This window comes from Oenanthe melanoleuca, chromosome 3 (genome assembly GCF_029582105.1).
Source record: "Oenanthe melanoleuca isolate GR-GAL-2019-014 chromosome 3, OMel1.0, whole genome shotgun sequence".
Taxonomy (NCBI): Eukaryota; Metazoa; Chordata; class Aves; order Passeriformes; family Muscicapidae; genus Oenanthe; species Oenanthe melanoleuca.
In genome coordinates, this window is record NC_079336.1 from 85,703,795 (window position 1) to 85,720,693 (window position 16,899).

General features: G+C 37.1%; 1 protein-coding gene across 1 annotated transcript in view; it reads left to right on the forward strand.

Moving 5' to 3' along the window:
- The window catches only part of HAAO (3-hydroxyanthranilate 3,4-dioxygenase), a 32,352-nt gene extending 18,505 nt beyond the window's left edge, over window positions 1–13,847 (forward strand). The window contains exons 7-10 of the mRNA XM_056486896.1: window positions 9,466–9,611; window positions 10,705–10,773; window positions 11,900–11,982; window positions 12,625–13,847. Coding sequence (XP_056342871.1) covers window positions 9,466–9,611; window positions 10,705–10,773; window positions 11,900–11,982; window positions 12,625–12,703 — 377 coding nt within the window. The 3' untranslated portion in view covers window positions 12,704–13,847. The remainder of the gene's footprint in view (window positions 1–9,465; window positions 9,612–10,704; window positions 10,774–11,899; window positions 11,983–12,624) is intronic.
- The last annotated feature ends 3,052 nt before the right edge of the window (window positions 13,848–16,899 follow it).

Here is a 16,899-nt window from a genome sequence, read left to right on the forward strand (position 1 = left end):
AAAGTAGAGAAAAGCCAGAGGATTTTAGTTCCCATAGGGTCTGATCTGTTTAACATTTTATTTCCATGCTGTCTTGCCAAATTTTTTATTTTGTGTCTTTATTTTAGTTGTGGATAGTGATTCCAAGTTCCACATTGGAACAGATACTCCAGGTGTAAGTCCATTTAAATTGTTGGAAAGAGACATAGAACAGAGAAAGTGACTTCTAGAAAGCAAAGTTATTAGTTTTGGCTTTAGGAGTCAGATCTCTCAAATATGATGGTTGCTTTCTGCATGGCAACAAAAGCCTCAGTTGCAGGGATATTGCACCAGCACCTTCAGTGGGAAATTTGTTTTGCTGTAATCTTAGAATCCTGCTGGCCCACAGCTTCACGTGAACACCCAGCATGCACATGATCCATTGCTATTGATTAACAGTCAAATCCCACTGCTCAGCTAGGTTTGTTCTTTCAAATCTCTCTGTGTCTCACTGTGCTGGCAACTGAGGGACATTCTGTACCAACCAAGAAATGTATGTATGGCTCAGGTGCACTGCCATCCTCCAGTCACACTCAAAACTTGAATTCCATAGCCCTTGTCACAAGAGAAATTTTAGTTTCCCCTCTCTAAAAGGTTTTTGAACCAGCTGTCCTTAATCTCCACATCAATTCCTAAATATCTTAAGATGATTGTAATGAATTACTCTAAGAGAGACAACAGTTCCTATGAAACATTACACATCTATCCCATTTTTCAGCTTGATAGTCACCATAAAAAAGTCACTGTCAGCCATCTCAATCAATAACAGAACAAAGCACTTACTCAAATTCTAAAATTGGGTTAAGCTGTTTTTTGCATGAACATCAAACTTCTTAAAAATAGTTAACTAAAACATTGTCGCCAACATAAAGTTAAGAGAAAAATGTTCTGCATGGGGTAGGAACCTTAAAGCCCTTGCAATTAGAAAATGGTAAAGCAGTCAGAAACCCTGCCTGAAAACTTTGCTGCTGAACCAGCTTTAGGCACTGGTTCTTTAGCTGACTGGGGAATGTGATTCTCAGGGAAATGCTCCATGTTTCTTATAAATAAAATGGGGTTGTCTCCAAGATCTTAATTTTATTTCTAGGCACTGTCAAAATCTGGTTTAGTCTGAGCATGTCACCAATGTTTGGGTGTTGGTGGTTTGGTTTGGTTTGTTTGGGGTTTTTTTTTGCACAGAATGTGTAAGGCTAGGTATCACAGGTACTGCCTCACTGTGTGCTCATACAGTGTTTAGCAGAGGAAATATAATTTCAAATGAAGCCTCTAGATGCTGCTGTAATAAAAAAAATACCATATCACACATAGTATCCTTGTTCAATACAGTGATTTCCAATAAGCATCCCTCATCAGGCTAAGGACTTAAATGTCAGTAACAAATTCATAATATCAGGGCAGAAAAAAAAAACGTTTACGATTTATATTGTTAATATTTTTGCAGAAGATTAGGGCTACAGATCAAACCTAACAATCAGAAGCTACAATATAGCCTGACACCTTTTTTTAAAAAACAATTCTGAGAAACTGTTATTGATAAATCCAGTACAGAAGCTCTTTTCTTGTAATTTATCTCACAGGTTTTCAGCCTGAGGAGCAGCTCCCTTTTTCCAATTTTCAGGGTTTGTGGACAAAAACTAACCCAACATCTCAGTGATATCTTATGCATGAGGAAAATACCCCACATTTTTAGTTACAAAAGTTTTAGTTTATGGCTCCTGTAACTGTCAGTGAAACTGACAGTGTTTAAAAAAAAAAAAAACAAAAACAGTTTGGCTGAGATAGAAGTAAGCTGGTAATATGCTCACTCTGAAGACATACCCACCTGATATAAAAATAGTGCTTTAGATTTATTCCCTCAGCACCTCTCCCTTTTTTTTTTTTTTTTCATCTTCTAAGAAGTAGAGTTCAGCAGGCAGAATAACATTTGTAACATATAACAAGCTACCACAAGTTGCCATGATGTTTTACTCGAAACATATCTCAGTATCATTTGAGTGGGTTTATGCAGAGAGTGGAGTTTCAGCCTTTTTTTTCAGTTTCTCTTCTGAAAATCACCTCAATTTAAAAGTGCCAGCTGAAGCACTCTCAGGTTCCTCTCTATATAAGCCTGAACTAGTGCCTCACCTTCTTAGAGAGAAATGGAATAAAATTGAGGAAAAACATCTTCAAAGAAATCCTGCATTGCTGCTCACTCATAGAGGAAAGCTGTAAATGGAATCAAATCAAGCTCCAATGGCTTTTAAAAAAACACCACATTTTAAAAAATAAATTCAAAAAACAAACTAAGTCCTGACCTTTTCTTGATTTATTTATGGTTTCTGGCTTAGCCAATAGCAGGAAAAGTCCCTCTGAAAACAGGGCAATCAGTATATCTGAAGATGAAGAAGAAAAGGGACTCAAATACCATCAGGAAAAATATAATCAGAAATATATATTGCATGTAGCCCTTACTTGAAGCTTCCTCCCTGGAACTGTTTTGTATTTTTTGTTTTGTTCTTTTGTTTCCATGTGCAGAAATAAACTCTGAGAATACTCTCCCTTTTTTTTATCAAAAAAAAATACAGAATATAATTAGGATATAGGCTATACAGGAAACTCTCAAGATGGGTTGGTTTGGGTTACTTTACATATTTTTTGACATGAGGAATCAAAATTATCAAAACAAGTCTTGCTACTTTCAGTTGAATCAGCCTGAGAGCAAGATAATCCCAATGTATCTATTTCATCTCACTTTTCTAGTCAAGAGGGCAAGAGACAGTTCAGACAGAGGAACATTGTTTTTAATAAAGAGTGATGGCTAAATATTCTTTGCAGAAGTAACCAGAAGCTCAAAAGCCTTTCCTGCCATACCTGGAATAATCCAGACTTCTTTTAGGAGTAATTTGATGGGGAAGAAACTACAATAAAAATTTTTTTCCTATGTTAGGCATGTTTGAAAATGAACCTCATGAACATTGCTGGTATAGGTAGAATGTCAAGTTTTTGTTTCTCCAAACTAATCTACTTCTAATTATCAATGAAATTTTATTTCTCAAACAAGCTTTATTGAGAGTGAACATACAGATACATAATACAAAAACCAGTCCTGTAGTGAGTTCACCAGCAAAACTTCCATTCATTTTTTGTGTATCTAGGGTGATTTTCAGTCTAGACTAAAAATCTAGTGATTATAGTTAGAATATAGCTCAGTTTTCTGTTTGTGATTCAGAGCAAACAAAACCTAAGGAATTGAATGAACATAAAAAATGTGGTGTTTTCTTCAGTCAGTGGAGCAGGGGTTACCATAGAGCCTAGTGCACTCTCTATAAATGTTTTGTGATCTCAGCAGTGCTATTAAACATGTTACAAGGGTAAGCTTAGCACTATAAAAATCAGCTTCTGTATGGACATCCTCTGGAGCTAATCCAGTGAACCTCCACAGACAGTATTTGGTGCTCAGTCTTGTTTCACTGATATATAAAAGCAAGTAAAGATCTTGATTCTTCTATTTTTTTTTCTTCTTTTCATTTAACTGGTTAATGGGCAATGTTAATTCAGTTAAAAGTACTTCAGAAAACTAAAACCATGCAGGAAGAAATTCTATCTGCATTTGCACTAGGGCAAATACAGGGCCATGCTTTTGAACGTAAAATAACTGTATTAATATTTGTGCCTTTCTGTTTTAAGTACATTGAAATAATTCTAAAGATGGTGTATGGGTTTTTTTTCAAATAGGAATGTTAATTTTGAGCATAAGTTGTTTCTGCTTTGTATCTGTTTAGAAAATTTACTATTTTACTATTATCTTCATCTTGAGGGGCTTCCAACACACCTACATGGATCACTCCTTCTCTTTTAGAACATGGTACTTTTTTCTGCTCTGAGTACTTGTATTAAAAAAGAAAAAACAAAAACAAAAACAAAAACAAAAAAAAAAAAACAAAAAAACAAAAACAAAAAAAAAAAACCAGTATTTGAGCATTTAGACATTAAAGACTGTCCAATTAAGGACAGAGACTTAATAATTTTAAACTGCCTAGACCCATCAACAGTTCCACACACCACCATCTCCCTAACTTTTACCAACAATGTGGATATTCTCCTTTTCCTGTATCATCCTCATTGCTGTCTTGCAAAGATGACCATATAAACACACTATTCATCTTTAGCCTATCACATTAGATCTTTAAGTAACTTCCAAGTCCTGTTTGTATCTCTCCTGAAGGTGAACCTAAACTGCAAAGGATATGTAGATGGAAGAAGGTGATAGAGCCACATAATACAACCCTTCCATTTTTATAAGCATGTTACCTCTCACTGATTTCATCTATGTCCCCTCCTCTCATATTTAAATGCTTTCTACTTTACACCAGTCCTGTATGAATACAGAGCTCATAATGAAAATAATCTACTCAGACAGACCGACCTAAGTCAGCAATATTTAATGCAGAAATAAAGTAGAATTACAACATCTGGAGTAGGGCTGCTATAATTTTCCATATGAGAACTTCTACTGTTTTGGTTTTTTTTAATTCCAAACTACAATGTATCCTCCAAGACCCAGGACTGCAGGCTGCACATTCTCTGGATGCCAAAAGTTTCCTTAGGCTCCCAGAGTCCAGTGTGCTAAACACAACATCAAAAAAACCCTCAAGAAAGTCTTCAGGAAGAAATCTGCTTCTCCCACAATATTCTCAAGTGAGCCTCCTCATGGAGGTCCAGAACATAAACTGGGAGCTCTGGGAGCTCTCCCAATGCTTCACCACGTGAACCAAGCCACTGCTGACCTAGATATACACCTATAGTGCATAATAAACCTATCAGGAAGAAATGCCCTATATAGTTGTTTTCCTTTCTGTTCAGATTTATGTGAAAAAAATAAGAAATATTTAAGAGCTATAAAGCTCAGCAGTTTCACAGCGGGTATGTCCTCTCTAATAAAGCAGCTTCTTTCTTCCTTACATTCTTAAATGCTCCCCAGACAGCAACATCAGAAACAGAAAACTCACTAATGGAGTTTGTCTGACATTTTCACTAGTGCTTCTAAGACAATTTAGTGGCAATAGCTCACACATGCTGTAAAAATTCTTGTCTCACCAATAGACTGAGGTCTTAACTCTTGTTTTAATGAAATATCCTATTCCTTCCTATTCTATGCAAACTGAAGTTACTTACAAAGAGGATTAATGAAGTGGCCCAATTATAAAAGGCAGATTCAGAAACAGAATTAAGATTCTTTATTTTAGAATTGGATCAGTGGAAGGCCTTTCTCAATAATATTTGTCATTCTTAATTACAGTAACCTAGCTAGATCATAAAAAACCTTTAAAAAGAATTATGCCCTAAATAGTGAATTTTTTTGGTTTAACTTACTCCTTTCCTTCTGGCTGATGATATCTCCTTTTGAAAAAGCTATATTTCTGTATTACAAAATTATTTTTCAAAGCTTTCCTCATCAAACTTCTTAGTTTCAATTAGGGGAGAAAAAAAAAGGTGTTTAGTTTCCAGCATAGATTTAATGACACAAAGAAAAATGTGCCCAGAAATAATTACACGGACAAGTCATAAATTAGCAGTCATGCCAATTCTCAGGGCATGCTGCAAAAAAATATACAGTTACACAGGGAAATGTATGATTGCACCAAGTGAGTGCTGTATTTTCAACTAAATGCTTCTGCATCTATATTCCACAGCAGGGAAATGAACCAACAACCCTCAAAGTAATCACTCACTCCCAGTGCTTTCACTCTGGATTTTTATAAGGACCGGGGTAACTACTTGTTTTTTCAAACCCAGATGTCTGAAATTATGTCACTCATTTCACCTGTTTTATTTGCAGAGGTATCAAAATCTTACTAGTCTCATTGACATTTCTATTAACTTGGAGACTAAAACAGACTTTTTCATATAAATTAGTTAGGCACACATGGGAAAAACATCCTAAGGAATGTATTATTGCTGGCATTGGCAATTAAGTGTGAAATGCTGCAATACTATCATTGGAATTATTCATTATGATGTAGTATTGAAGACATGGAAATTATGATTAGAAAGTGTACAGAAACAAATTAATATATAAGTCAAAAATAATTCATGAGCTCTTTATCCCTAGTCTGGACCATTTTACACTCAGTTAAAATATGAAAAAACACAGAGGATTCAATCATTCCACTCTGAATGATGTGTTCTGCTGTTACAGAGGGAGACACCATTTGTAATGGACTGTTTCACATCCTTGCTTGGGGCTGGGAGCACAGCATGTAGGGGCAGACTGTTTCTGAGGCAGCACAACACCTCAGGATTGGGGGGATAATTAGTAAGAGTATATGTGGATTTAAAGATTTGAACCTTGTTCCATCTAGAATGTGCTGTCTTCAAGTGAAGGGTGACACATCACTGAAGGATATAGTTTTTCATAAAGCAAACATTCAATCAGTTGACCTTATTTTGATATTTTTCAAGTGCTTTATTGCTATTTTCCTTTTAACAAATCTTGGAGAAATGAGAGTTATGGGAGGAACTTGGGGATAGTCAGGCTCAAGAGAATGAGACAGTTTGATTTCTTGACAAGAAAGCTTGGGGACATCACCAGGGAAGGGAAGGAGGTCCTTTCATGTAACATGTGAGCTAAGCAAATACAGCCACATATACCTGGTAGGTCAGTGCCAATCTTTACCTGTCCTTATTGCATCAGAAGCACAGTGCTCCCAGCAAGCTCAAATTCTTCTTTAGATAGTTTCTGTTTAGGCTGTAACTATATTCAACTTGCTCTTTTCTCACAAGCTGTTCTCTCCTTCTTTGCCCAGTTTAATATTCTCAGTCTCAGTACAGTTCAGTATTGTTTAACTTCCTCTAAAACCTGTAATTTCCTTTTTAAAATATTTACAAACTCATTAAGTAAACACAACGTATTTTTCAACTTAACATGATATCATCACATTGTAATTAAAACCTGAAAAAGCTATAATCCCATAAAGAGCACATTGCCATGATATAAATTTTTAATAGTAATGATCTGCAGAACTGGATTTTAGTATTGAACCTTTAAATGGATGTCTGAAAATGTAAGAAAATATTAGATTCGATGTTCCACTTAGTGTTATATTACTTGGAAAAACCTACACAAGACTATTAGCTGACTAGCTTAGAAGTGCCATTTTCTTGCATTTTGCTGGCATATTTTTACCTTTACCATCATTAAACATGTTGTCTCCTTGCCTCACAGTATTGCTAGAACAGAACTCCAGAAACACAGGCTTGTACTTTCTCAGATACTGTTGAAAGCAAATGAAGGCTAAACAGAAATATATGAAAGAATATCTAAATATAAGCCATTAGCCTGATTAGAAATACTCAGTTCCTTTAGAAGCACAAGCTTCAACTCCAATATGTGTGGAATTGCAAGAGATTGGATCCTCTTCATTGTAGCTTTTTAGCTCAATTTCCCGAGCATTAGGACACCTACAGCTTTTAGCATCATGCAAGGGATCAGCATCAGGGTTAAATAAGAGCTCAGTCAGGAAGTCTGTTGATAATGTCACATATCTGTCACACATCTCATCACCACAGTGCTCTCTCATTTGTTCTGCACTAGCAGATAATCAAATCATCATGCTGGGTCACACTAAAAGGTTAATTCCACATAGGCATAGTTTTCAAAGTCCATTATGCTGTCACTGGACAAGTGCCATTAACATCAAAAGGAATATTAAGCCCAAACCCCATCACAGGCTAGGGCCTGCTGATAAGATAAGTGTCAAAAAAACGTTCTTAAACTGAGGAACTTAAAGTCTAAATAAAGAAAAGTCCACCTTTACTTGAAAGTAAATTAAACTGTTAGAAGTCAGCTGTTTATCACAAGCAGGAAAGGACAGAGCACCACAGTAGGTGCAGGATGTATTGCACTTTACACCAACCCCAAGCAGGCTCAGGCCACTCTCTGCTGTTGTCCCATGTGTGTTGTCCCAGCTGATCAGGGCAACTGGAGTCAGAAATCAGCAGAAAGAGGAAAATAGCAAAGTTATTTTTATGGAGAATAACAGTTTGATTTGTGTAGCTTCTTGGTCAAAATAGAAACAAGTACTTTGGCTTTCTTTTTCACCCCAAATTCCTGGAAACTCATGAGGAACATTATAGCTCTCCTTGCCTAAAATACCACAGTGCCTATCCTTGAGATTCAGCTTTTTGCTCTTCCTTCTCCAGCATATAAAATCTGAACTTACTTGTCAGCTTGATGCTGGAATTCTTAAACTGTGGAGAAGAAATATTCCCCAGGTTGAGGAAGATATTCACAGCATCTTAGTATTTGTTGGTATCCCAGTATTGGTCTCTTATCCTACCAGGTTCCATATGCTTTTTGTTTTTAAAAGCAAACAAACAAACAAAAAGCTACCATCAAAACCCACATACTTCTCTCTAGGACATGTATTTTAGTAGAAAGATCTACCAATGAGTAACTTTCTTGTATTCCAAAACTACAAGAAACTTTTCTGAATTCAAATGATGAATTTTGTTCTGAAAACAAAGCAAAACAAAAACAACTGGTAAAGATTTTAGCTATCAGTAGAATGAAATATTTTAACATCTTTTGGAACAGCAGTTGCACAGAGTACCTTCTCATAAAATTTCTGATAAATTTTCTTTTCCTCCTCTTCTGTGTGTGAACACATATCATAATATTTTAGACCTTTGTTTAAGTCCCTAGTCAAAAAAAGCAATTTTCCACTGCAGCCTCATTTGCACATACCCAGAATTTAAGGACAAAGTGTGTGTCTAATTACCTCCAAAGGATTTTTGATTGATCTGTGAAAATTAGGGGAAAAAAAACCCCACTCATATTGCAATGAGAAAAATAAAGCACCCAAACTAAATCACTAAATACCTTAATGCTGCATTTTAGTGTTAATCAGGCAATGAAATACAGAACGTTCAAGACTAGATCTTGTTAATGCTTACAAGTTCAGAATAAAATAATTCTAATGTAAAGACTTTCTTTTTTCCTTTGGGGCTGCTTAGCTTCTCTGGAGGAGCTTGCTTTTCAGTAAAAGTTGTTTAGTTGTTCTAAATATTTCAGTTAAATAATGTAAAAAATAATAAGCTTTGGAAAAAAAACAAAACAGCAAAGCCTGAAGAAAAAAGCTTTCAAACAAAAAATTTTTCATTGTGCTGCAGATTTCTTCAGATTACTTTCATAATTTCCTCAAAAAGGCATTGCCAAGAGAAATTATTTTTAAATATATAATTATTATAATTTTTGAATACAGTTCAGACAACATTTTTGAAGTCACTCCATAAAGACACACAAATCACAGATGCATCTTGCAATCTCAAAAAGTTCTGATAATAGCACTGCTTACTGTTACAGCAGACTTTTGACTAGATAGTGTCTGTAAATTGATCCCTCAATTAAAATGTTTGCAAAGATCAAGGGAAGCAAGTATCACTGATAGCCCTCTGCCTTGCTTACAGATGAACTCCTGAAAGAAACACCTTTCCCACTGAACTCCACTTCTGTTATGGAGCCATTTTCCTTCTCAGGTTGGTTAAATGATCATCGTGGTGAAATTAAACAGAAGAAATCCTTGAGTATGTTTGGAGATAACTTCGAAACAGAGGTAAGGGTGTATAGTTTCTCTAAAAAGAAAGAGATATTTTTAAAGGTACAGATAATTGGTGCCTACTGTTCAGACTGAGTGAATCCAGGCCTGGGAGCAATATATTCTCAGGAGACAAAGTGATGCACCCCTGAACAGAAGTACCTGTCTTTGGTCCATTGGTTTGACTAGCTTAGGGCAGGGGCTTCCCAGATCATTACTTCACTTGCAGAATCAACGTGAACTTTTCTTCTGCTCATTTCCTTTGGAATTAAAACGGCTCCTTCATTCCCCTGTCCCTCTCCCCATATTTCCCAAATCAGAAGCACCAGCGTGATGCAAATACTACTTAAGTGTGTTCAGTTTCTTTATGTGTTTGAGCAGCATTCATGGTCCAAGTCTAATCTGGGTGTGTAAACACTTTTTTTTTCTCCCCCTCCATCTACGCAAATTGGAAACAAGGAAAACTGGACAGCTACCAGAGAGCCTGGGCTGCCCTAAAACATTCCACTTCACAGTTTAGTCAAACACAGTCTAGTTTGGGTGTAAGTGAAGCTGTCAACATTTGATATTTGTGCTGTATGTGTGATGTTTACAAAACATATTCTTCCCCAGAATTACTTGGAGTCACACTCCAAAGAATCCAATACAGTTGACAGCAAAGTGACAGAGTGTGAGAATGTCAGGAAGAACACAGAGGGGGTAGAAAATGAGAAAGATTAAGTCCTCTCTGCAGGGTTCTTAATGTTAATAGAAGAAACTTTTCTACTTCAACAGGCTCTTGACAGGGCCCAGAGTTCATGAGGAGGAAGTGCCTGTTCCAAGAACAGAAGCAGGAAGCATATAGATGCAAAACTGAGAGTGGGAGGAGGCAGAAGGAATAGATAAGCGAGGATGCAGAGGAGCATAAGGAGTGGCAGGTGTGACCAGTTCCCTTTTTATCAGTAGGAATCAATATGAGAATACCAAACAGTGTGAATTTTAATGTCTGTAAAATTAACGTCATCTTCTATGAATATTCTCCTGTAAAAATAAAATGCTTTTGATGCTGTTGGAAGATGAATGTGGACACTTGGGTCACTTGAATGAAACTTACTTTTTTTTTCTTTTTTAGGTTATAGCTTATGGACCAGGAACAACTGAGAAAAGTAAAAAGAATTCGGATATCTGGATATGGCAGCTGGTATGTGGCAATTCACACTTGTTAACTGATGAGTTCATGTTTAAGTTCAAACTGAACAGTAGTAAAGCCTTCTAGCAACAGAAACTGGAATGATTCCCTTCCTTCCCTCCACCAAAACACTACCTTTCAGCTTTAAACTGTAATGAAAAATAACTGTAAAGTGCTGCCACAATAAAAACAGCCTCTTTGTCCTCACCATGTATGTTGATGACAGAGATACTGGCACCCATCCTTCTCAGGAATTTTAATGCACCCTACCTAGGCTAGATCCTGTAAATATATCAGAATGCCTCCAAGCAATAAAGCAACATCATCTCTTAGTTCTGCCTTGAAACATTTGTCCTCATCCTGAAGTCAAACTGGAATCAAGTAGAATAAGCTAATTAAAATGTCTGTAAACTTGTTTATACTAAGTCAGAATTAAAGGTGATCCAAATGTTCTTCATTCAACTTGCTTCTAGAATAAGTTTGTAACCCAAAGAAAAAGAAAAGCTAATTCTTGCTTACACAAGTCAGGCTATCTTGGGAGGGAAATATTTCTATTAGCTCCTCTTCTGCTGAAATTCATAGAGACTATGAAAACCTAATTAAAGAAGTCATAATCTTGAAATACAATTTGTCTACACTGCAGCTTAACTCACCCTGTAGAATCAAGACCTTGTGGCTGGCAAGAACCTGGCTCCCCTGCTTGGCAATATAATAATTAGTCCATTCCAAAATGGAGGGACTCAGAAATTTCAGTCAGCCTCCTGCTGACTTGTGAACTGCTCTTCAAGACTTAAAGAGCTATGAAGAATCAGAAAAGTAGAAGAGGAGCTTGAACTACCCCAGAAGATTCTCTCTGTAATTTCTGGAGCTGTACCAACTTTTAGGCTTGCTAGGTTATATTGGTTTGCCCCAAGAATCAGGCAATGGGTTACTACTTTATGAGGGAGAAAAACAAACAAAAATATTTTTATTGATACTAATAGTGTTAGACAGACAAGATCAACTGAATATTTAGCTAGACCTTATGAAACAGAGCAGGTTTGAGGTGTTCTTTCAGTAGGAAAGATTTCTGTACATGCAGCATTTTCTTTCTGCTGGGGACAGGACATGGAAAATTAAAAGCCTTCTTTCCCTTCAGGAGGGCACATCAGCTGTTGCCATGGATGGCAAAACCCTGAGTCTCTCTGCTGGTGACAGCCTGCTTGTCCGTGCCCAGTCTACGTGAGTAGAGATGAGCAGGGGCTCAGTGCACGATTCCCCAGCTCCCAGCAGCATAAACTCTATGCTTTCAATCCACACCATGTTGGGCATCACTGGTGCAGAAACACAGCATCTGTGAATGCAGGATTTGCAATAGCCTCTATTTCTCAGGGCAGAAATTTTTTCAAGAGGAAAAACTTGATATTCATTCTAGTTCACCTCTTATGATAAAAGCTACAGAAAATTTCAAAAATAATAAAAAAAATTAAAAATAATAAAAAAGAGAAGCACTACCAAGAAAATGCAGCATGCAAAAAACCATGCATATAGATATATGGCCTGAATCCACTCACTGGCACTCAAAGAAGGTGCTCAAAGCATCAGACCAGGCTTAATCAACATCAATACAGGAAGATTTGAGATTCAGGCTAAGAACACAGCTCTCTTCCTGGAGCAGAATGCATACAGCTATTTCACAGCTTTGACACATGATACACATAAAGGCAAATAGCTTCCAGAGAGAATGGAAAGGAAGATATAGAGCATGGCTAAATCTGATAGAGTGCCCACTCCTCCTTTTCAGTATCATCAATGTTCCAGTTGTTGGTTTGAGTGTGATTCCCCTCTATACACATCTCATCATCTCTCTTTCCATTCTTCCAGGTACTGCTGGAAAAGAGCAGAAGAATGCATTGCTCTCTGCATCGCTCAGGATCCAAAACGCAAGCAGCCTTATAAATAACTCCTGTGCCAGTTGGCTTTGATGATAACCAAGTTTTAACCTACCTATCTTAATTATATTTTACTCAGAATGCCTGGAAATTTGAATACTCTGACACAATGATTAAGTGGAGTCAAGTGGTGTGCCAAATTAAAATATTTTCCCCAAGTAGTTAAAGTTTTAGCAAAATTTATAATCAGTATTTTTTTAAGGTCTGGTGGTTTGTTTGATATTATCTGAAAGGAAATGACAACATATCCAAGTAGCAGGATTACGTATCTAATAATACATGATACTAGATGAAATTAGAGTCTTTTGAAATGCAAGTCTCTGCCACAAGATGTAGAAAAGGAGATGGGACACATACTGTTACACTGCTTAGGTAATAGTTTTTACTTCTTTGTAATAGATTTTTTATTTATAATAAATTAATACAACACTAGCTACCCAGCCTAGCTTCCAGTAGCAAAGCTTTAATTGGTAGTAGTTCAGAGATCCTCTGAGATCTTTGGATAAAAGTTTGTTTGGTTTTTTAAAGGCCCTATCTGCTCCACTCCTTGAGAACTTCAGTGCTTTGTGAAAGAGAAGAAGGTGCATTAGTAAAAGGGAAGCTGTGCCTGCAACAACATCAGGCATTGCTTAGACCACCACTGTACTTGCTACAGGTACAAGTTATTCCCAGTTTCCCAGATGCAGCAGTGCAGTGTCAATCACAGTGATCAGCAGTACCCTACATGCCATGCAGGATGATGTGTGCATGCTACACTGAACATAACACTGAAATGGGACTAACAAGATCACCTGGGTCAGGTGAATTCTCAAGTCAAAGTAGCCTTAAGACGTATGTTGGGGGATAAGAGAGCAGAAAAATTATTATAATCAGTTTCTATTAACTGCTGCTTCTTTTCAGACAATGAAGTTTTTGCAGAAATAATAAATGTCAAATTATATTTTGCCGTTTTTATTCCGAGAACTTTGCAGAAGAGTTTTAGTTTGGGTTTTGGTTTTATTTAATTGCTCTTCACATTGTCAACATCAGAAATCAATTAATTATTTGAGAAAGCAAAAGTCACGGTTTCCTGGTTTTTTATTTAATTCTAATTTAGTTCAGAAATATATTTGTTTAATCTATCACCTACAAAGCTCATTAAACTGAGATGTCATATGTGTTTTATTGAAGTGTTCATTCTTCTCATGAGAAAGACACAGATGATTTGAGTTTAATTTCTAGCTTATATTTGACATCAGCAGCTTTTCTAGCAAAGCATACAGCAAAAGTTTCCTACATCCTCCTAATAACAGGGGACCTAATTTGAAGAACTGAACCCAGTCCTTAAATCTGTTATAGATGTGAGCTATGACACACAAAAAGGAGCTGTGTCATTCCCTTTGAACAAGGGAGTAATTTTTTTGATTACCATTGGTACTGGTGTGTTTATGTGTCTGCAGAATTGACTACTCGAGTGAACATCTATGATTGAGGCATCTAGGGTACCAAAGTGTTATATTTTTAGTCCAGAGTTACAGGGTAATCACAGAAATATTTCCATATTTCACACTGAATGATAAGTGAGTAAAACACAGCAACAGAACAACACTCAGAATAACCAGCAGCTCTTCATTCACCCAGAGGCACTGAAAATCATGGAACTTTCTGAATAAAAATTAAGGCACCTCCAGATTAGATACCTTCCATGATATAAGATTGAGGCTCCACTCAAACTAACCTTGTGATGCCTTTTATAAACACTTGGGCTTGAACACTTAAATTCTATCCAAGGCACATACTAGGTGCCAGACCAGGAGTGCTGAACCAGAGCCCTATCATCCTCAATTTTGCCACAGCTCACAATCAGAAACCAGGACTTAGTAGGTCATCAGTTAATTTCTATTGTGGAGCTTCTAGGTAAGAGGTGTTAATGCCCATAAGTATGGAAAAGAACCAGGATCAAAACATCAGAAGAAGATTTAGAAAAATGGTTACATATAAGTACCAAGAGAGAAGAATTTTGTTTTCTAGTGTCTCTTTTGAGAATTAGTTCTGTCGTTTTGGTGTCCAATTCCCTTCCCCTCCCATCCCCTCTCTTTCAATTCAATACTTATTTGTGGCTAGAGCACAAATGAGAGCACAGAGAGTACTTGTCATTTACTCCTTCCAAGGTGCTTAACCACTATGATTCAGAAACCTGCAACTTCCCTTTTCCCAGGTTTTCAAATAGTCCCAGAGGTTTTCTGGGCAGGCAGTAAATCTTCTTCAAGTGCTTTACTCTTCTTCCACATTATATCTGTTCTAAACTGTCCCAACAATGGTACATTTATACTTAGACCTACCCATGCTACCCTGCTCACAAGGAAGTTGGCCACATACAAGTCTGGTTCCTGAAGCCCTCTTAGCTGTTGGGTGCTCTTTCTGTGTATGTGCAGTCAGCTCAGCAGATACTTCAGCAACAAAGATTCTGGGATCAAGATCTAGAGCTCCAATGTTAGCCTTGTCTCCAAGGAGGATTTCAGACTAAGGTCAGAGGCAAAGGCATGTTGTAGAGTGCCCTAACACACCCCTCTTATGTTGTGCTTGTTGATGCATGACCATGAAACACATCTGGCAAAACCACATCCTACAGAATCACTGAGGTTCAAAAAGACCTCCAAGGTCATCAGATCCAACCTTTGATGGAACACCAGCTTGTCAACTAGGTCATGGCACTAAGTGCCACATCCTGTCACTTCTTGGACACCCCTGGGGATGGTGACCCCACCACCTCACTGGACAGTCCATTCCAATGCTTAACAAGGCTTTCTTTGAAGAAATTCTTCCTTATATCCAACCTGATTCTCCCCTAGAACACTTTGAGGCCATTTCCTCTCATGCTGGTTGCCTGGGAGAAGAGGCTGACCCCTACCTCACTAGACCTTCCTTTCAGGCAGTTGTGGAGCACAATAAATTCTCCCTGAGACCTTCTTTTGTCCAGGCTAACACCCCCAGGCACTCCTTGTGTGCCTTAGACACAACACACTCCATATCATTTACACATATACTTGATTGCCTTTCTTTACAGCTCTTTTTATACCTGGTACACCTGCACCCTGATTTGGATGTTCATTTTGTATCTCAATCAGACAGATATTGGGACACCTGATGCTCAGTAAATTGGGTACATTTTGGTAGGATTGTGCTAACATTATTAGCACAGTATTGCACAGACAGACCATCTGCTATTTGATGCTTCTGCAAGACTCAAAAGTAAAACCTTCATACAAATAAATATTCTAAGCAGTATTACAATAAAACCTACACAGATACAAAGCTATACCTGCACCATTCTTGGTCAATTATTACCTTTAAACACATGCAGCATTGTCCAGAGCTGATTTAAAAGCTTAGAAATGCACACAAAGAAGTTTGAGTCTACCTACAAGCATCCACAGAGTGATTCCAAGGCAGAATCTCACCTATCCTAGAGGTCAGCAGTCTTCCCTTTCACTTCTTGTGGGAAAAGGTGATGCAGCCCAAACCTGCCAGCTGTTAATTAAAGCAGCTTTTTCAGTGCCTTTAGAATGTGTGGCCCAAATGAGATCACAGGTAAGCTTTGTAACATTCATTTTTAGCTATAAATAAATTTTGATTTCTATTTATAGCACTTACATCATATAAAGAGTGATAAAAGCATCATTACAGTACTTCATACTGAACAAGGAACTTACAGTCAGTCTTCCATGTAAATTAGCACTATAGATCAATATACTTGAAGTAATTAATGTCCCCTATTAGGGGAGGCAGGCTTGACCTCATGGGGTACTTAGGTTATTTTGATCTATGCTGACTTATACTAATTTATTTCCATCATTCATGTGTCTCCCTGCATTCCTACTTATTATGATCTCATATTCCAACACTTAAAAATAGTTGATTAGTAAGGTTACATGATTAATGATATGTGATTACCATCATCACTCATTCAAAATAAATAGTATTGCTTGAAGTAATTTAAAAATTAAATAATCCTGGTACAGCAAATAAAGCTTCAGCCTTCACCAGCCCTTTCTATAATCTTGAAAAAATACCTACAAGAAGCAAGTTCATGAAAAAATTGTATATGGTTATGAGAAAACTACAAGAGAAAAGAGTGACCCACACAGATCATGTAGTAAACATATCTGAGATCAACAGAAGAGCACAAGATTGTCCACCTAAAAAACACGAAACAACCCACAGAAGA